The sequence below is a fragment of the Phaseolus vulgaris genome, chromosome 10, assembly GCF_000499845.2.
Source record: "Phaseolus vulgaris cultivar G19833 chromosome 10, P. vulgaris v2.0, whole genome shotgun sequence".
Taxonomy (NCBI): Eukaryota; Viridiplantae; Streptophyta; class Magnoliopsida; order Fabales; family Fabaceae; genus Phaseolus; species Phaseolus vulgaris.
In genome coordinates, this window is record NC_023750.2 from 9,739,975 (window position 1) to 9,760,753 (window position 20,779).

The 20,779-nt window shown below is 48.1% G+C and overlaps 1 protein-coding gene across 1 annotated transcript; it reads left to right on the plus strand.

Moving 5' to 3' along the window:
• Positions 1–7,798: 7,798 nt before the first annotated feature.
• On the plus strand, positions 7,799–17,994 carry LOC137814189 (uncharacterized). Its single transcript, XM_068616784.1, has 3 exons — positions 7,799–8,069; positions 16,728–17,140; positions 17,374–17,994. Exons 1-3 carry the CDS (start codon positions 7,799–7,801, stop codon positions 17,992–17,994), a joined length of 1,305 nt encoding a protein of 434 aa, XP_068472885.1.
• The last annotated feature ends 2,785 nt before the right edge of the window (positions 17,995–20,779 follow it).

Here is a 20,779-nt window from a genome sequence, read left to right on the forward strand (position 1 = left end):
GTTGTCAGGGCTCCTTGGTCTTCTGAAGCTGTCCTTAGAGTCCTTGTCCCCCTTGTGTACCCAATACAAGGGGAAGCCGTCGAGCAGTGAGGGGTCTTGGTCATTTTGGCACACCCTCACGAACTTCCCCTTCCAGTCTTTGTAAGACTGCTGGAAGATTGAGAAGGTGGATCTCCCAGCAATCCCGTTCAAGCTGACCCAGAGGCGATCTCCAGGATTCTTTGCCTCAAACAGGAAGAGGAAGACGTCGACTGAGGCCGGAAGCAGCAGGTGCGCACAAAGAATTTGGAACGCCCTTATAAACGCCCAGTTGTTGGGATGAAGCTGGGCGGGGGCGATATTGAGCTCGGTTAGCAGCTCTCTTTCGAAGCGGGTAAAAGGAAGCCTAAGCTTCACCTTCTTGAACAAAGTGGTGTAGATGAAGCAGAACAAACCGCCGTTGTTCCCCTTATCATCCGCGCAAACCGGTTCACCCGGGAAGCAGGGCAGCACGACCACTTTGCTATCATGCTCTTTATGGAAGGAAAGGTCGGGCTGGTCTCCTTTCCTCAGCCGGTGCACGCCCAACTCAGTGTTTATTGATGAGGTCTCTTTCAGCAGAGTTGGGGTGGCCCAAGGGTAGAGTTCTTTATAGTCTCGTGGAGGAAGGGAGGCTCCACCGGCGACTGGTGGGGTTGCCTGAGTAGGGGTGGCGTGAGAAGAGGTAGGCCTCTTAGCCTGATTAGAAGGAGCACCAGAGGCTCGTGGTGGGTTGCGCGTTGGTGGAGGATTTGCCCAGGGGCAACCCTACGTGTTTTGGGTGGAGGGTTTCGCGGCGAAGGAGGGGGGTTAGCGGTGGACTTCGTGTGAGCCATCGCAGGAACTGCAAAGGAAAGAGAAAGGGATGAAATGAGGATAGCAGAGAATGACTCGATTGAGGACGAAGAAGACGGAACGAGCGAACAAGGGTTCGCTGGGATAAATGTTAGGGAAGACGAAGCCCTAGGTTACGAGAAAAAGAGAAAACAGCCCACAACGTATGCTTCAGACAGATAATGGATGATGCAAACCGATTAAAATGCAGCAAGTATCCATGGAAGGAGTAAAAGGGTTACCTTTTTTTGATCGGATGAGCGTTGAAGAAAGTTGAAGATTGAGAGAGACGAGAATCTTCGTGGTTCGCAAAGAGAATGTTTGGAGTGTTTGAGAATGAAGGAAGATGATGGAACAGTGAGAAGCGCGAAAGGGTTTAAGGGTTTTCGAATGTTTTCGGAAGCGCAAACGTCAATTGAAGACAACCGTTGATGAAGCCACGTGTCGTGTGATTGAAAAAGGGGTTTGGTGGAGCGTCAGAAAGGCAGAGAGTACGAACGTATGGAAATCCGTACCAGCGCCACGTAGATCGACGATGATGTGACTTCTTAGTCTTTTCGCTAGACAAGTCTCAGCTTAAGACTGGGGGGCTTGTGTACCGATCAGGTAATCGGAAGTGATGACGTGGCAGCAAGCGATAATATAGGCGTGTAGAACGGGACACCTGGCTGATAGAAGGGAAGCACATCGGGAAGTTTGTGTAGTCGCCAGTTGTCAGCTTGGCGTTCTCCGATCTCTAGTATGTATAACCGGCGGTCACCAGGCTCGCGTCATAGTCGCCGTATGTGAGTTTTAGGCGATCAAGTGGTTAGAGACCGCCGAAAGGGGCACATCGCCGAGAGATCAGCAAGGCTTGCTTAAGGCCTTTAAGGGGTACTAGTACGAAAGGCGAAGTTATCAGATGATCATTCCCTAGCCAGAGGTTGAGGCAAGGGAACAGTTTACCAGAACATTCATGATGTACAAGTGAAGCAGATCGTGATAGCGGCAGGCGAGACCATAGAGAAGGTGTGCATGGTGGCACCCTGTACTCGCCGCTTGAAGGGGTCGCGCTCCAAGGAAGCTATGCACCAAGTTGCCCCTTTGCATGGGTAACTTAGTCGAATAGCTGGAAGAGTAGAGGTGACGCTCAAGTAGAAGGGGGCTCCAGATGGTGACACGTGTACAGCTGGATGCGAGCCACGTGTCCAGAGGTGTAACCGTCAGGAGAGAGAAAATGCTCAGGTATATAAGGAACTCTTAACAGATTTTGAGGTACGTTTTTCAGAACACTTGAGTACGTTGAGAGAATACTTGCACGGTTCCTTGAGTTCAGATTTTCTTCTCTTAGTATTTGGTGATTCTGTCACTGACTTAAGCGTCGGAGCGCGATCGGCCGCAGCAGCGCCATTCTGTGTCTTTGTTTTCTTCAGGTTCTTGCGAGGAGTTGAGACGTGAAGATCGAAGGCTAACGTGGTGCGAAGCTGATCGAGAGAAGATACCTTTGACGTGGCAAGACTCTTGCACTCGAGTCAACCGGCAGGATCAGTGACCTTTTACACATTAAAGAGATGTTCAACTTTAGCTTCCCATTCTACATACAAAGTAGGGTCATTGGACCAACTAAAACTAGGTAACTTCACAAAATCAAAAGAATGTTGTTGTTGGTGGTGGTGTTGATGGTGCCGTTTTGCAAAAGTGTCCACTCGCCAATCATGTTCTTGACTCCCATAGTGCATGGATGGACTAGGTGTTCTTGAAGGCTCCAATCTCCTTTCTTGATTTTGCCTCGCTTGAGCTTTTTCTAGTCTTTGCAATATTTTTGCTAGTTGGCTTATTTTCTCGTCTTTGTGGACACGTCGCTTCTGGACCTCCTCATGTTCTCCCAAAAGGTGTGCATTGTGATATGATTGTGGTTTTGAAGATTGACCTAAAGAGAAATGACCCATAATTTTTGCACAAAGGAACAAACAATTAGTGAAAACAATTTAAACACTCCTCACGTTTGTGTCACTTTTGATGAAATTCAAGAAGAGAACACTCAAAGCACTTCCAAGAAATTCTTACACTTCACAAAAGTATTTCTTGAGGTTGAAAAACTCTCAAATGAAAAAGGTTAAAACCTTCAACACTTGATCTTAAAGGAAACCACCACAAAACTTAAGGAAAAGAAAAAAAAAAGACAAACAAGAAAAGCTTAAGCAAGAAAAACTAAACCAAATTTAAGAGATTATGACAAAACTATAAAAGGAAGATAATCAAGAAAAAGGCACACAAGAAGGACTCAAAGATACTTACTAAACTTTTAACAATGAAACTTTTTCTATTGAAATTGCTAAAGCAAAAGGATAAAAATTCCACAATGGTTGAAATCAATTTGCCAATCAAGTTGAATCCAAATTTGGAAAATGTTTTTCTTTGGTAATTGATACCATAAAATTGCATTTTTACTTTTTTTTTTATATTAGTTTTTGAATTATGGACATGAAATTTCCATAGTTTTAATCATGCATAATTTCTAATAACTCCTATTTTCACAAAAATTTTGGAATTCAATATAATTGAACACTTGAAATCTTTTGTTTGGAACTTTAAATCTACTTCGACTAAAACAAGTTTCTAATTGCTTCTCAACTTTCAAAATTAAAAGCAAAGTAAATAGAATCAAAGTAAGGACTCCTAGAACACTAATGAACATATGACTCAAAGCAAAAAGGCAAGAACACAATAAGACACAAAAATTAATCCAAAAGCGAAACAAAACTATGGAAAAGAAAATGGCCGAATGAAATTGCAAGAAAATAAAGGGCTGAAAATTAAATTGCAAGAATGTAAAGACAAAAATTTAAAGGTACTTGAATTTAAAGACAAGAAATTAAAGGTACTTGAATTTAAAGACAAGAAATTAAAGGTACTTGAATTTAAAGACAAGAAATTAAAGGTACTTGAATGTAAAGAATGTAAAGTGCCAAATCAACTCAAGCAAATTAAGCATAAGAACCTAAGCTCTGATAACCACATGATGTGAGTTGATTTTAAGATTGTTCATTTAGGTGACACTTTAGATTTAGGATTGAGATTTTTAGGCAATTAAGAGTGAAAACCTAAAGAAAATTCGCAATGGACAATAACTTAACCAAGTGGTTAAGTAGATGTGAAGGTTCATTTCACAAAGGAAAAAGAAAAAGATAATGATAACAAGGAAAACAAGGAAAATAATGATGTGAAGGTGCAGAATTAAACAAGGAAAACAAGAACAAAAGGTACTTACCGAATAGACATAATGAAATCACAACAAGAACATATTTATGAAAAGAATGGAATGACGGAGAAAGAAATTGAAGGAAAGAAGTTCAAACTCGGCGGGTCACTAGGTTGAGAATTACAAGATGATCCTGCCGGCAACTTGAACGTGGGTGAATCGCTTCGTAACACTTTCTGCCCTGTCTTCGCGACTGCGTCTCCTGAAGAATCACCTTCTGAACTCTCTCTCTCTCAGATGTCTTCAAAGTGTGACCTGCAAAATGCACAGACGGCGCCTCTAGCGACCGTTTGCACTCCGACGATCAAGTTAGTTCGACAGAACCACCAGAAACTGGAAACTTAGTAAAAATGTGTGTGTGTGTGAAAAAACTTGCACTCTGTTTTTTCTATATCTTTTTTTCTTCCTCCCCTCTCACTCTGATTCTGCCTTTTATCTCTCTTTCCCTGCTTCTGGGCATAACAGAATTCTGTTATGCTTTTCTGGCATGTGTCAGAACCCTGTCGTGCTTTTCAGAGAAAGCGTACCTTCAGAATCAGCAATGGGGAGCGTGAGAGTCTGCGCATGTCTGTACCTTCAGCGGTACGGAGTGCTCTTTTGTCTGGACCGCACCCCTCTCAGATGGTGACACGTGGAGGCCTGCAACTCACATCTAACCACACACGTGTCACTTACTGGAAGGGCTCTAGCGCCTCTCTTTGTCTGCCTAAGCTACACCCTTGCGGAGTAACTCAGGATGCTTCTCTTATCCGGGCAAATTGCATACTCTTAGGAGAACGTCGGGTGTGGCTGGTCTAGGCGCACTCTCCAAACGTTACTCTCTGTGTAGGCGACTTACCCTTCAGGATGACACGCACGTAATGGGTTGAGGGAATCACCAATCACCAACTGGCTTACTAGTTCCCTCAGGCCACTCTCGTGCATGATTCCTTGAGGTGTGCCCATGCGAGGTCCATGCGTAACGCTCTCGCTGGGAACCTTAGTCCCAGTCTAACTGCGTGTAACACGAGACCCCGATGACAATACACCCGATGACTGATCAGTGTTTATTCGCTACTCGCGCTCTGCCTCCAGGCGTGAGTCTGGGAACTGGTCTGCTGGTGGTCACTTGGCTACTGACCACCGATCACCATTCTGGGTGATCTGTCCCCCGACCTCTCTGTCGCCTGATCTGTCGGTGGTAACTTGGTTACTGACCACCGATCACCTCTCTTGGCGATCGTCCCCCTACCTCTCTGCCACCTGGTCCACGTGTCACCCTGCGAGTGGTCCACGTGGTTCTCTGATGCTGATGTCATCGACTACCGATGACCGATCGGATCACAAGCCCCCTAGTCTCGAGTCGAGAACTCGTTCTCAGCGAAGAGACTAAGTGGTCGTGCCCTCAGTCCACGTGGCAAGTGGGGCCGCCTCACGTGCCACCTCACGTGCTGCTTCTTTAACGTTTGGGCTTCCTTCCTTAATCTCGCGACACGTGGCACCATCAACGGCCAGCGTTGTGCGTCGCTAGCGCTTCTCTTATTCAAAATGGCGCGCCCTTCCACTGTTCCTTCATCTTCTTCATTTGACTCCCAAACTCTCTGCGAACCTTTCTTCTGCGCACCCATCTTTCTTCGAATTCTCTGTGATCCTATACTCCTACGATCATTCAAAGGTATGGTTTTTCTTTTCCCTGGCCCCCTTTTTGGTCATCTTTACCGATTGCATTTACCATTCTAGTTATCATGCATTCACCTTCCCCGTTTTTCTTCTTCTCAACCCGCGCTAGGGTTTTTCTCATGTTTCCGCTTTGGCTTCTGCCTTCCCTTCTTTCTCCTTTACCTGGGCATTTCTTCCTCATTCCCCCTCTCTGTTTTTCACCGATCCATCCATCACTCTCTCCCTTTCTATTTCTGACCCTTCGTTTTTCCTCCATTGCAGCTATCTCTCGATGGCTCGCTTGAAGCAGACCGCTCGCGTCCTTGCCTCTTCTTCTGGTGCACAGCCCTCCGCGAGTTCACCAGCTTCGCCACCGCCTGTTGTCACCTCATTCCATGACAACGCCAAAGTCTATGACTGGGCCCCTCTGGCGTTGCTATCTGAAACGTCCATCTTGCTACCTGAGGACCATCTTAACTCGCTTCTGAGCCACGACCCGGATGAACCCTCGTGTTCCATAGACAGGGAAAACGACTTCCACATCCGAGTCCGCATCCCTCCCCGAGGGATGCCCATTTGCGCTGACGACAGGGCCACCAATGGGGTGCCCTTCGTTTTTGTTTACTCCGCGATCTTCAAAAGGTTGAGGCTGCGACTCCCCTTCACCTTCTTCGAGAAAGAGCTGATGATGGAGTTGAACGTCGCGCCCTGCCAACTCCACCCCAATGCCTGGGCCTTCATCCGGGCGTTTCAGATTCTGTGCAACTACTTTGGGCACAACGCCTCGGTGGAGGTGTTCCTCTACTTCTTTGAGGCGAAGAAACCAGGGGATAGGTTTTGGGTCAGCCTGAACGGGGTTGCTGGACGGGTGCTTCTGGGCCTGTACCAGCAGTCCTTCAAAGACTGGAAGGGCAGATTTTATATGATATCCGCCACCCCACAAAGCCCTCATCTGCTCGAGGGGTACCCCCTCTACTGGGTTCCCCAGGTTCAATTTAAGAAACCCAAGGATCTCGAGACCATGGCCCCCTACGAGCGCGAGCTGTGTGGGCTGCTCCTGGGGGCTAAGTATGACTCCGCTCGCCTCATCAAGGATGAGTTTGATGTGGTTTCCCTGAAGAAATATATAGGTAGTTCTTTCTCTGCCGCCCCTTAGGACACTTATACTTCCTCATGCATGCTCTTATACTTTTCACCTTGCTTGCGTCTCTTAGCTGTCTAATTTCCCTCTTTCTTGCCTATGCAGATTCAATGTCAGGGAAAGATAGGAGGTTGGCGGTGTTGGAGCTCGCTAAACGCCGAGCGGCCAAAGGGACTGGCTCTTCCTCTTCCACCACTGAGCCAATCGAAGCCCCTCCGCTCTCGGTCGCGCCAGCCGAAGGCCCTGAGCAAGGGAAGAAAAGGAAGAGACTGGTGAAGGCTTCTTCGCTGGTACCTACTGCTGCCGCTGCCTCAGTGGAAGAGGAAAGCTCAGGCTCCCCCCTCATTCACCGCCAGAGGAAGAAAGCAGTAGCCAAGGGGGTCTCGTCTCTCCAGCCTGGAGGGATAGAGGTGGTAGAGGTAGAGGAAGGTTCACCACCTCCCTCTCCCTCTACTCGACCGGCCCCAGAGCCCGCATGTCCTCCTTCTCCTGGCAAAAAATCGCCCCCAACCTCTCAACCACCAACTTCCCCCCCAGCAGGCCAATCACCTGGTCCATCCGCTCACCCTGCTGGGGGTGTTTCTGCTCAAAAAGAGTGTGCCCCGCCTCCAATGACAATCTCCACCGCCAATGCTGAACATGGTGGGTCTGGCTCGCGCCCAAGCAACACTGGAGCCAACCATGAGAACTTCAGCAGAGTTATCTCCATGGTGCGACAGCACATCAGCAATGGGGAGCTCGTCGACTGGAGCGGGGAGGAGATAGACGCACACCTTGCCAAGCAGGTGGTGCTCTCGCTGGAGTTCTCCAACCAGCATCGCAAGCAGAAAGCCCTGGAGAAAAGGGTGAAGGAACTTGAGCACGACAACGAGTCGCTGCACAGTGACCTTGAAGCCGCTCAGGGGTCTGTCGAGCTGATGCGAGGCATGGTGGAGAAGGCCAGGAGGGAGTACTTGCTGCAGGTCCAGGAGACCATCAAGATGGAGATCTTGATGGGGCAGACTGTTGGTCCCCTGGACTGGAAGGTGGCAGAGTTACAGGCTGAGAATTCCTCTTTGCTCGAACGGAGTCAGATGGTGGAGGAGTTAGAGGCTGAGAACTCCTCCCTACGCCAACAGGATTCTCAGCGGGTAGAGATGCTCAAGGCCGCCAAGGAGGCAACTGCTGCCGCCGAAAAGAAGCTTGAGGAGGCAGTGGGCAAGCTGTCTGAGGCTGCCTCCTCCCTTGCTACCCTTACCACGCAGAGGGATGCTGCAGAGGCTTCGAGGCGAAGTCTGGAGGCGGAGAAAGAGGACTTGATGAACGTGGGCGCCGATTCCCTCATTGATGGATTCGAGCTGGCGCTCGAGCAAGTCCGCTGCGTCCTTCCAGAACTGGACCTTGCGCAATTCAGCATTCATCACTCGGTGGTAGATGGGAAACTTAAGCCTCCTACTCCCTGAATCTCTTCCTTCTGTAATTTTGACTTCTTCTGTACAAAGTTTCATTTTGTAACCTTATGTTTCTGCACCATTCAACTCTTTGTAACTGACAATTGTATGAACATCTCTGGTGATATACCTTGGTTTCAATTGTTCAATTTTTCTTTGTATTTTCTTCGGACTCCACTTACCTTTATGTGCGCGACTAACTGTTAGCTAGTTTAGGTTCAGCGCGATCTTGGGCTTTGCCTTTCCTTTCGCACACGACTAAGTGTTAACCAGCTTAGGCTTAGCGCGATTTGCTTCTCTTACTCTTTGCGCGCGACTAAGTGTCAACCAACTCAGGCTTAGCGCGATCTGCTTATCTTACTCTTCGCGCGCGACTAAGTGTCAACCAACTCAGGCTTAGCGCGATCTGCTTCTCTTACTCTTTGCGCGCGACTAAGTGTCAACCAACTCAGGCTTAGCGCGATCGGCTTGATCTCGACTGGCTATTCCCTCAGCTTGGTGTTTAACAGTCCTCGCGCGCTGCTTTGCACTACTAGCCAATTACCGACAACTCATCGATGATCGCTCTTTAGTCCTTACTTAGCTTTCTCTGTCGCTCTAGCGCTAAGTGCATAAAGGACCTTGACATCGATCGCTCAAAGTGATGCCTCGTCTTGGGAAAAGAAATTGTTTCTTGCTAACCCCTTTCCCTTTCCCCAAGGTCATCACCCTTTGGCGAGTTGAGTCGCTCATTCCCTGTCTCACTCCTGGGGTGAGAAAGGTTTCTGACTGAGAGTCTTACTGGGCCAATATTGGTGTATGCCAAGTGGGTAAGGACGTTTTGTCAAAACCTTTCCTTTCCCTCTCTTGGTCTTACTAGCACCCCTGGCTTTTCAAACCTTTCTGCTTGCGCTCACACCTGGGGTGAGGAAGACTTAGATCGGTGCCAGTACTTGCGCCTAGGGCAAGTAGGGCCTAACCAATCACCTGCACTTGCACCTGGGGCAAGGAGGATTTTAACTTTAATACCTGAGCACACTTGATATGCTGGAAATTTTTCTTTAATTGGGTGGCCTCGTTAAAAACCCTCTTTAGGGAAAAGAGTGCCCCCTTGTCTGTTCGACTGTTTCCACCATATACAAAGCCTGTGTCTTTTAGCGCGAGAACGCCATTACAGTACAACTTTAACTGAAATAAAATTTTAAATGGGTGGCGTTCCACGTTCTGGGGATTGCTCCTCCCTCCAAAGTCTCTAGGCGATAGGCTCCGTTCTCTAATGTCTCCACCACTCTGTACGGGCCTGTCCACTTCGGGGATAACTTATTCGGCATGTCATTCTGATGCGCCTTTCTCATCACCAGATCACCTTCCTGGAAGCGCCTGGGCCTCACTTTAGAGTTGTGCCTCCGCTCGACTCTTCTCTTTACGGCTTCAGCACTGACTCTGGCCTCCTCTCGCACTTCGTCTAGCAGATCTAGATTCACCTTACGCTCTTCATTAGACTCTTCAGCAACGAAGTTCAAGAATCTGGGGGAGCTCTCCTGTATCTCTACAGGAATCATGGCGTCTGTCCCATAGACAAGGCTGAAGGGTGTCTCATGGGTGCTGGACTGTGGGGTGGTGTGGTAAGACCACACAATTCTGGGGACCTCCTCTGCCCAGCCTCCTTTGGCCTTGTCTAGCCTCCGCTTCAGCCCCCTGAGCAGCACTCGATTTGCTGACTCCACCTGCCCATTTGTTTGTGGGTGCTCCACTGACGCGAAAACCTGTTGTATCTTTAGCTCTTCACACATCTTCCTCAACTGATGACTGGTGAACTGGGTGCCATTGTCGGAAACCAGCCTCTTGGGTATTCCGAAGCGGCACACAATGTTCTTCCAGACGAAGTGTTCGACTTTCTGTGCGGTGATGTGTGCAACTGGCTCTGCCTCCACCCACTTAGTGAAATATTCGATGGCCACAATGAGGAACTTCATCTGCCTTGTCGCCAGGGGAAAAGGTCCTAGGATGTCAATCCCCCATGTATGGAATGGCCACGGGCTATGGATGGACCTCAACTCCTCAGGGGGTGCCTTGTGCCAATCTGCATGCAGCTGACATTGTTTGCATCGCTGAGCAAACCTTATGCAATCTTCCTTCAGCTTCGGCCAGTAGTACCCCGCGCGGAGTACTCTACTTGCCAAAGCGCGACCACCTACATGGCTTCCGCACACCCCCTCGTGCAGCTCAGACATGAGTCTGGTGCACTGCTCGCCGTGTACACAGATCTGCACAGGGTGAGAAAATCCAAATCTAAATAGGCTTCCATCTACGAGAGTAAACTTACTTGAACCCCTCTTTATTCTTTTGGCCTCTGCCAGATCGAGCGGGAGTACACCATCTTCTAAGTATAGCCGGTATGGCGTCATCCAGGTGTGGGGTTCCTTCTCCGCGTGGACCTCCATCGACTCACCGATCTTTGAGGGTCGCGATCTCACCCTCGGCGCTCTCAGCGTCTCTTGAGTCAACGACCGATGACCGATCGTTAGACGCTCCATTGACTTGTATACATGAAGCACCTGGTTGTCTGATACAAACGCGCGCGGCACCTTCAGGGTCTCCTGAATGACAGTCCTCTGCTTTCCCCCTTTGCCTGAGCTGGCCAGCTTGGCAAGCAGGTCTGCTCGGGCATTCTGCTCTCTTGGTACATGCACTAACTCAAACTCAGTGAAGGACGTCTTCAGGAGCTGCACATACTCCAGGTAGGCTGCCATCTGGGGATCCTTTGCTTGGAACTCCCCCGTAACCTGCCCAGTGACCAGTAACGAGTCGCTCTTGGCCAGCAGATTTTTTGCTCCCATTTCCCTTGCTAGCAACATTCCTGCGATCAGGGCTTCGTACTCCGCCTGATTGTTGCTAGCTTTGAAGGCGAAACGGAGGGACTGCTCGATCAGTACTCCGTTTGGCCCTTCCAGGATGACCCCAGCGCCGCTTCCTTGCTGATTAGAGGAGCCATCCACCGATAACACCCATCGGAAATCTAGCCCTTCTGCAGGTGTCGCGATGGATGATAGCTCGACTACGAAGTCCGCGAACACCTGCCCCTTGATCGGTCCTCGGGGCTCATACTGAATATCGAATTCCGACAATTCTACTGCCCACTTGACCATCCTTCCTGCCACATCAGGTTTCTTCAATACATTCTGAATAGGCAGATCAGTCATCACCACCACTGTGAAGCTGTGGAAATAGTGTCTGAGTCTTCTGGCTGAGAATACCACCGCCAGAGCAGCCTTCTCGAGGGCCTGGTACCTGGTTTCAGGGCCTTGCAGCACCTTGCTGACGAAATAAACAGGCCTCTGGGCCTGGTCCTGCTCTTGCACCAGGACTGAACTGACTGCCCTCTCCGTAACAGCAAAGTATAGACGGAGAGGGATGCCTACCTGGGGCTTTCGCAAGACTGGTGGACTTGCCAGATATCCCTTCAACTTAATGAAGGCCTCCTCGCACTCCTGCGTCCAGAGAAATCTGCTGTTGCGCTTGAGACACTGGAAGTTTGGGTGACCTTTCTCCCCACCAGCAGACATAAACCGGGACAGTGCTGCCAAGCGACCGGTGAGCTGCTGCACCTCCTTCACCGTCGTTGGGCTCCTCATCGCCACGATCGCCGCACACTTCTCCGGGTTAGCTTCGATTCCTCGCTCTGTCAAGAGGAAACCCAAGAACTTCCCAGCCTCTACACCGAATATGCATTTCTCAGGGTTGAGCTTCAGCCTATACTTGGCGATGGTGGCGAATAGCTCTTCCAGATCAGCTGCATGATGCTTCTTCTCTTGGGACGTAACCACCATGTCATCTACATAGGCGTGTACGTTTCTCCCCAGCATGGGCGAGAGCACCCTATCCATGAGCCGCTGGTAGGTAGCCCCCGCATTCTTCAACCCAAATGGCATGACCTTGTAGCAATAGCAAGACCGTTCCGTCATAAACGCGGTCTTGCATTCGTCCATTGGGTGCATCCTGATCTGGTTGTATCCCGAGAAAGCGTCCAAGAAGCTGAGCAACTTTCCCCCCGATGCGCTATCGACTAGGGCATCTATACTGGGTAAGGGGTAAGAATCCTTGGGGCACGCCTTGTTGAGGTCAGTGAAGTCCACGCACATTCTCCACTTGCCGCTTGCCTTCTGCACCAGTACCACATTCGCTAGCCACTCGGGGTACTGGATTTCTCTGATATGCCCTGCGTCAAGGAGCTTCTGCGCTTCGTCGTGGATCACCTTCCTCTTCTCCTCGTTAAATTTCCTTCTTCTCTGCCGTACGGGTCGAACCATGGGGTCCATTGATAGACGATGGTAGAGGAAATCGGGGTCGATTCCTGGCATGTCGGATGATGACCATGCAAAGGCATTCATGTGCTTCTCAATCACACGCATGATCAGCCTTCGTTCTTCTTCAATGAAGGATCCCCCCAACTTGAATTTTCTTCCCCCGATGTCCACCTCGACCCATCCTTCAGCTGGGTGGGGCCTCCTCTTACTGGCAATGATCGCTCTCGCGATCCCTGACTCGCGAGGAGTGATCGTGCCTTCCTCTTCTTCCTCGACTTGGGCCACCTGGGAGCCCCCCACCGCAGCTTTCTCCATCCTCTGAGCGCCTTGTGTCTCCCTGACCGCCAATCGCTCTTCATGCATGCCTGGTGGTGGTTTTGTGGTGACATGGCACACACTTCTTTTTTGCTTCAAGCTGTTCTCATAACAGCGTCTTGCCTCAGCCTGATCCGACTTGATGGTTATCACGGCCCCTTCCATCGACGGTAGCTTCAACTTCATATGCCTTGTCGATGGTATTGCGCCCAGTCTATTGAGCGTTGGCCTCCCCAACAGGACATTGTACGCAGAAGGGGCGTTCACCACCAGGTACTTTATCTTTTCCGTGCGGGCTGTCGTTCCGTCAGTGAACGTTGTCCTCAGCTCGATGTATCCTCGCACTTCTACCTGATCCCCTGCAAAACCGTAGAGACAACCAGCATACGGTCTCAACTGATCAGGGGACAACTGTAGCTTGTTGAATGTTGGCCAGAACATGACATCCGCCGAGCTTCCTTGATCTACGAGTACTCTATGCACTCGTCTTCCTGCTGTGACGAGAGAAATGACCACAGGGTCGTTGTCGTGTGGGACAACGTCTCGTAGGTCGGCCTTCCTGAAGACAATGTCCACCTCAGGGTAATGACTCTCATTCACTGCATCTACCGCCATCACAGATCGAGTGTATCTCCTTCTTTGTGAAGCTGTGCATCCCCCACCAGAGAAGCCTCCAGCGATCGTCTGCACTTCCCCATGCACAGGGACTTCATGCTGTTGCTCTCCAGTTTGGGATCCTGACGCGCGATCACCCTGTGGCTCACGCAGGTAATCTGCTAGAAAACCAGACTTCACCAACTCTGCCAGTTGGTGTCCCAGCGCCAAACAGGAATGAAGTGTATGTCCAAAGGCCTGATGAAACTCACACCATTCATTCTTCTTCCTTCCGAGTACCTTGTCTGTCTTCTCTGGTACTCGTAGTCTTGCTGCTACGGCAGGAAGGGCGATGAGATCCGCCAACCCCACCATGAAGTTGTATCTTGGGGGCGCGTTATTCTCCCTTGCACGCCCCTTACTCTGGTCTTTGCCTGGTGCATAGGGACGAGGTTTTTCCCGCACCTTCTTCCCTTCTTTGGTCTCATGCACCCTCGCTTGCTGTGGTTTTCCTTGCCCTCCACGCGGTCTGGGTGGTGCAGCACTTCCCCTCTTCTCAGAAACTTCTGTTTCTGCCACTATGTGCGCCACCGCACGCCGTCGGATCTCTGCAAAAGTGCTGGGATGGCTCCTGATGAGAGACTCACTGAAAGGGCCAGGCAGCACTCCCTTCTTAAATGCGTGCACAAGCATATCTTCATCTTTGCTGGGTAGTCTAACCACTTGTGCTCCAAAACGGTTGAGGTAGTCTTTCAGCGACTCCCCCTGGTATTGGCGCACGTCGAACAGGTCGTAGGACACCACCGCAGGTGCCTTGTTGACGATGTATTGCTCGATGAAGAGCTTCGAGAACTGAGAGAACGACGTGATATGCCCTTCTGGTAAACTCACGAACCACTCCATGGCGATTCCGCTCAGGGTGCTCATGAACATCTTGCAGTATACAGCGTCTGAGCCCCCGGACAACATCATCTGGGTGTGGAATGCCGTCAGATGCGCCTCCGGGTCTTCTACCCCTTTGAACGACGCTTTTACCCCCACCAGGTTAGAAGGCACCATGGTTCCCATAATCTCGGGGCAGAATGGCATGGGAAATGCCCTTGGAGGTGAAGGCTGCCTGGACACCCTTTCGTCAACGACGTGCTCCCTCTGCGCCTGCAGCGTTCTTCTCAACTCTTCGTTGACACGATTCAGTTCGTCGTTCCTGCTTTGCGACGCAGCCAACTCCATCTGCATCCTTTCTTGTTCGACTTTCGACGCTGCAGCGTTATCCTGCAGCGTGCACACCATTTCCAGGACCTGCGCCATTGTCACAGATCCTTCGTCAGCGGATGGCGCAGGTGATGGTTGTCTGTTTCTAGGCATCTTCTCTATCAGAGAAACTGATAAAACTCTGGTGAGCTTAAAAACTGTGGTATATGTGGGACAACGATTCACTCGGGCCCCACGGTGGGCGCCAAATGATCCTGCCGGCAACTTGAACGTGGGTGAATCGCTTCGTAACACTTTCTGCCCTGTCTTCGCGACTGCGTCTCCTGAAGAATCACCTTCTGAACTCTCTCTCTCTCAGATGTCTTCAAAGTGTGACCTGCAAAATGCACAGACGGCGCCTCTAGCGGCCGTTTGCACTCCGACGATCAAGTTAGTTCGACAGAACCACCAGAAACTGGAAACTTAGTAAAAATGTGTGTGTGTGAAAAAACTTGCACTCTGTTTTTTCTATATCTTTTTTTCTTCCTCCCCTCTCACTCTGATTCTGCCTTTTATCTCTCTTTCCCTGCTTCTGGCCCTAAACCCTAAACCCTAAACCCTAAACCCTCTCAGATGCTGACACGTGGAGGCCTGCAACTCACATCTAACCACACACGTGTCACTTACTGGAAGGGCTCTAGCGCCTCTCTTTGTCTGCCTAAGCTACACCCTTGCGGAGTAACTCAGGATGCTTCTCTTATCCGGGCAAATTGCATACTCTTAGGAGAACGTCGGGTGTGGCTGGTCTAGGCGCACTCTCCAAACGTTACTCTCTGTGTAGGCGACTTACCCTTCAGGATGACACGCACGTAATGGGTTGAGGGAATCACCAATCACCGACTGGCTTACTAGTTCCCTCAGGCCACTCTCGTGCATGATTCCTTGAGGTGTGCCCATGCGAGGTCCATGCGTAACGCTCTCGCTGGGAACCTTAGTCCCAGTCTAACTGCGTGTAACACGAGACCCCGATGACAATACACCCGATGACTGATCAGTGTTTATTCGCTACTCGCGCTCTGCCTCCAGGCGTGAGTCTGGGAACTGGTCTGCTGGTGGTCACTTGGCTACTGACCACCGATCACCATTCTGGGTGATCTGTCCCCCGACCTCTCTGTCGCCTGATCTGTCGGTGGTAACTTGGTTACTGACCACCGATCACCTCTCTTGGCGATCGTCCCCCTACCTCTCTGCCACCTGGTCCACGTGTCACCCTGCGAGTGGTCCACGTGGTTCTCTGATGCTGATGTCATCGACTACCGATGACCGATCGGATCACAAGACAAGATAGTTGGAGTAATATCCGGGGATATGGATGTTTTTGCCTCGTCATCCTCGAACATGTCTGGATAAACCCAGACTTCTTGTACCATAGGCCTACTATGGATGAGAAGGTCATACCGGTAGTGTAGAAAAAGAAGGAAGTTTAATGAGGAGAGGCGTCAGATCATCAGGGGAGAGACGCAGAAGCTCTTCAAGACTGGCCACAAAAAGGGGATTCAATACCTTGAGTGGTTAGCAAACGTGGTATTGGTACGGAAGGCTAATGGGAAGTGGAGGATGTGCGTCGACTTTACAATCCTGACCCAAGGACTCTTATCCACTCCCCATCATAGACTCCTAGGTGAACAATGCCTCAGGTTTTCGTTTGCTGAGTTTCCTAGACACATTCTCGGGGTACAATCATATTCGCATGTACCCCTGACACGAAAGCAAGACCGCCTTCACAACCGAGCTCTCTAGCTACTGCTACAAGGTCACGCCTTTCAGTCTCAAGAATGTTGGTGCCACCTATCAGAGGTTGATGAATAGGATCCTCACCCCAATGATTGGGCGAAATGTACAAGCGTATGTGGACGACATGGTCTTCACCTCAGAAGAAAAGGATTAGTACATTAATGATTTGGAAGAGTTGTTCAGTACGATAGCCAAGTATAATTTAAAGTTGAACCCTAAGAAATGTGTGTTTGGGGTGGAAGCAGGGAAGTTCCTTGGCTTTCTGCTCACTGAAGGGGGTATAGAAGCGAACCCATACAAGTGTGCAACAATCATAGGGATGAGGAGCCCTGCCAGTGTGAAGGAAGTACAACAACTGATTGGGCGCATGGCCGCCTTGTCCAGTTTCTCATCAGTTGAAGGAGAGAAGGGATACCCTTATTTTCAATGCCTGAAGAAGAACAATTGTTTCATAGGGACTCACGAGTGTGAAGACGCATTCATTAGGTTGAAGGAGTACCTGGCCAGCCCGCCTGTTCTTTGTATGTCACTGCCAGGTACTCCCCTTCATCTTTATTTTGCAGTCACCGATCAAGCAATCAGTTCGGTCATTGTGCAAGAGCAAGACAAGGTTCAAAGGCCTATTTACTTCGTGAGCAAGGTGTTTCAGGGACCGGAGGTATGATATCAAGCTATTCAAAAGGCCGCCTTGGCAGTGGTATTTGCAGAACGACAACTCTGCTATTATTTCCAAAGTTTAATTGTAATAGTGATGACCGATCTTCCTATCCGCAAGGTCCTTCAGAAGCCTGACATGGCAGGTTCGTTGGGCAGTCGACCTGTTTGAGTTTGGCGTGCAGTACGAACCCAGAGGGCCTATTAAAGGCTAGGTATATACTGATTTCATGGTAGAACTATCGTCTAAGGCAGATGGTAAAGATGCAAGAAACTTTGAAGGTGCCTAGGATAAGCACCTACACCTTGTTGGGAGAGGAATCGTTGGAAATCTTGCAGGTCGACGTGATAGAGACCTGGATGACACCATATCAGCGCTACCTAATTGATGGTATACACCCACTAGAGCCTACAGAGGCGAAGGTGGTTAAGAGGAATGCGGGAAGGTATACCCTGGTGGATAGAAAGTTGTTTCGTCATGGTTACACTCATCCCATCCTCACTTGTGTGAGCAGGGATCAGTGTACCCGCATCATGGCAGAGCTCCATGAAGGCATTTGTGGAAGCCATGTGGGAGGAAGAGCTCTCTCGCTGAAGGTCGTTCGAGTTGGGTATTATTCGCCAACTATGAAGGAGGATTGTATGATATACGCACAACGATGCGAACAATGTCAGAAGCATGCTGATTGGCACCATGCGCCCCCGAAGGAGTTGTTGTCAATACATAGCCCCTGGCCTTTCCATACCTGGGGAATAAACATCTTAGGTCTTTTCCCTATGGGAATTCCTCAAATGAAGTACCTCGTGGTAGCTATTGAATACTTCACTAAGTGGATAGAAGTTGAGCTAGTTGCGTAGATAACCGTCCGCAAGGTTCATCACTTTGTGTGGAAAAACAATGTCTATCGTTTCGGGATCCCAATGCACTTGGTATCCGATAGTGGTACCCAGTTTGCAAGTTAGAAGTTATGCACGCTATGCACGGAGCTCGATATTAAACAGGTGTTTGCCTCTATGGAGCATCATCAGACGAATAACCAGGTCTGTAAGTATTAATGGCCTTAACAAGAGCGGGGTGAATTGCTTAAGGGAAGTTTTTGAAAATATATGTTAAGAATGAAGATTGATATTTATTTACAGATAAACAAATCAGAAAACAAAATTGTTAAACCAACTATTAGAAAAACAACCGGTTGAAATTACGTCTTAACCGATTGTTTATGGCACCAATGTTAAAATCACAATTCAATAAGATTTTAAATGAGTGAGGGAAAGAGAAGATCATGCAATAAATTATACTGGTTCACTCCTTACCAGAGCTATATCCAGTCCCCAGAAAACCACTAGGTATTCACTAAGTAACCAACAACAAATTACAATCACACAACACTGCAAAGAGGTGATCTTGATCCCACAAGAGCACACACCCTCTTTGCCTTTTCACACAATCACAATCAGAACAACCTCTGACCTTACAGATTCAATGTTTTACAATAACACAAAATGAAAAACAATTACAGGAATATAAGGAACAAATTACACCTGGAGTACAGGAAATCACAAAGCTCCTAATTCACTTCTTGAACCACTTGCACAACCTTAGGCAATCTTAGCAAAGCTTGAATCAAATCTCCCTCAAAGATCTTTCTTAATCTCACTTTCTGTGTGTTTTTAAATATTGAGGGTAACCAGTTTTATAGCTCTTCAATCTAGCCATTTTAGGCAGATAATCACGAGCTAAAACAGTTTCAAATCAACTGAAAACAGATTTAACAAGATTTTGAAACACTGTTAAGAAATTCAAAAATCAACCGGTTGAAATGTCGTTTTAACCAGTTGAATTGGTTTTGACAGTTAGTCAACCAAAAAACAGTTTGAAAAACCCTCCAATCAAGCTGAGTGTAAAACAACCGACTAAACTGTAACATCAAGCGGTTGTTTTTCACTTTTCTTAGAAAAATATTTTTCTTTTTCCAAAACATATTGATTTAGCTATGCATTGGTTTAAGAATGAACTTTACAAATTCTAGACAACCTAGAACTAAACCTCAAACACAGCAACACTGGCTTCAAGCTTTCTTCATAGGTTTGGAGGCATCAAAGCTTCATTTTCCGCATTCTCCCCCTATTTGATGAAGACAAATCCCTGGGATGCTTTGGAATGTTCTGTTTAGAATTTGGCACAACCTGCAATCACAAACAGATGCAGAAACATAGTATAATCTATTCCAGATTAATCAAACACCACAACCAGTTCCACTAGGTGATTTTTAAATAGAAACATCAACCAAATCACTGTGAAAACCGACAACACATGCATAGGTGCAGCAGTAGAAAAACAGTCGGTTAAATCGCAGGATTAACCGATTAAAATTCAGAATTATAGTAGCAGCTTAAAAACAGTCAAGGCAATGTTCAAGCAAAAATAGGTGCAGATAAGAACATTTCAACCCAAACCACTTCTCCCCCTATTTGTATTCACAAATAAAGTGAAAAAAGGATGAAAAATAGCATAAGGAAAAGGCAATTGTTCAGAAAATTAAACCGGAATTGTAAAAGAAAGTTGTAAACTTGCTTCATTCATCCTTGCCATATTGCAGATCAAGGAGTTGATTATGTACTTCCTCAATTTGCTTATCCAAGGTCTGGAACCTTGAATCCATATTCTGGAACCTTGTCTCACATAACTCATGAAGGCTTCTTTGATTTTCAGTAAAGTTATCCATCCTACTCACCATGAGCCTTTCAAAGGGAGACATTGAGGTTATCCTCTCATTCATATGATCAAAGCTTTGTCCAACTTCATATACCTCAGCAGTAGGTTCTTCTGTGGTTGTTGTAGCTTCTTTTCCTTCCTCAGCATGAGCTCCACTTGGACCAGCTTGATATTCATCTTTACTCACCCACTTTCCACCTATTTTGGTAAACCCCATTTTGCTTAGGGAACCACTATTGATTTCACTTGAGGGCTTCACAACCTCAGCCAGTTCTTCCTCCAAATCCACTTCAAAATAGTGTAGAAATTTAGAAATCAAAATGGCATAAGGATAATGGAAATCACTAACCTTGTTGCTTTTTGCATGTGGTCCATAAAGATGTGGATCCAATTCAGCTTGACTTTGTTCAAGATGTAGTAAATCAGAACCAAGTCTTCTTCTGAGAGAGTGGAATGGTTGCTACCCCTTAGTGAGACTATCCAGGAGATGATGAAGGCAGTGAGCCTCTCATCCAACTTTAATCCTCCAACTGAAAAATTCCTCACTTTTAAGATACGATTTTTAAGGCAACTCTTGTAGAATTGTGTCTTGTTAAATTCTTCCACCACTCCTAGGTTGCCTTTATTGATTCTCAGTCCAGTGTACTTTAACCAAGTTATGGCAGTCCAAACCTCATGGGTGATCTCAATGCCCACCCCTTTCACATGAGAGCTGAGATTATCACCATTAAATTGAAGGTTTGTATAGAAGACTTTAACCAAATTTGGATATATATTTCCAGACATTTCAAGAAACCGCTTCAGCTTTTGTTCCTTCAAGAGATTCCTCACTTCAATGAGGTTTTGCTGTTTCATCTAGCTGAAGGAAACCAGTTTTGGAGTATTGACAACTTTCCTACATGTCTCATGTAGGATTTTCTCAATCAA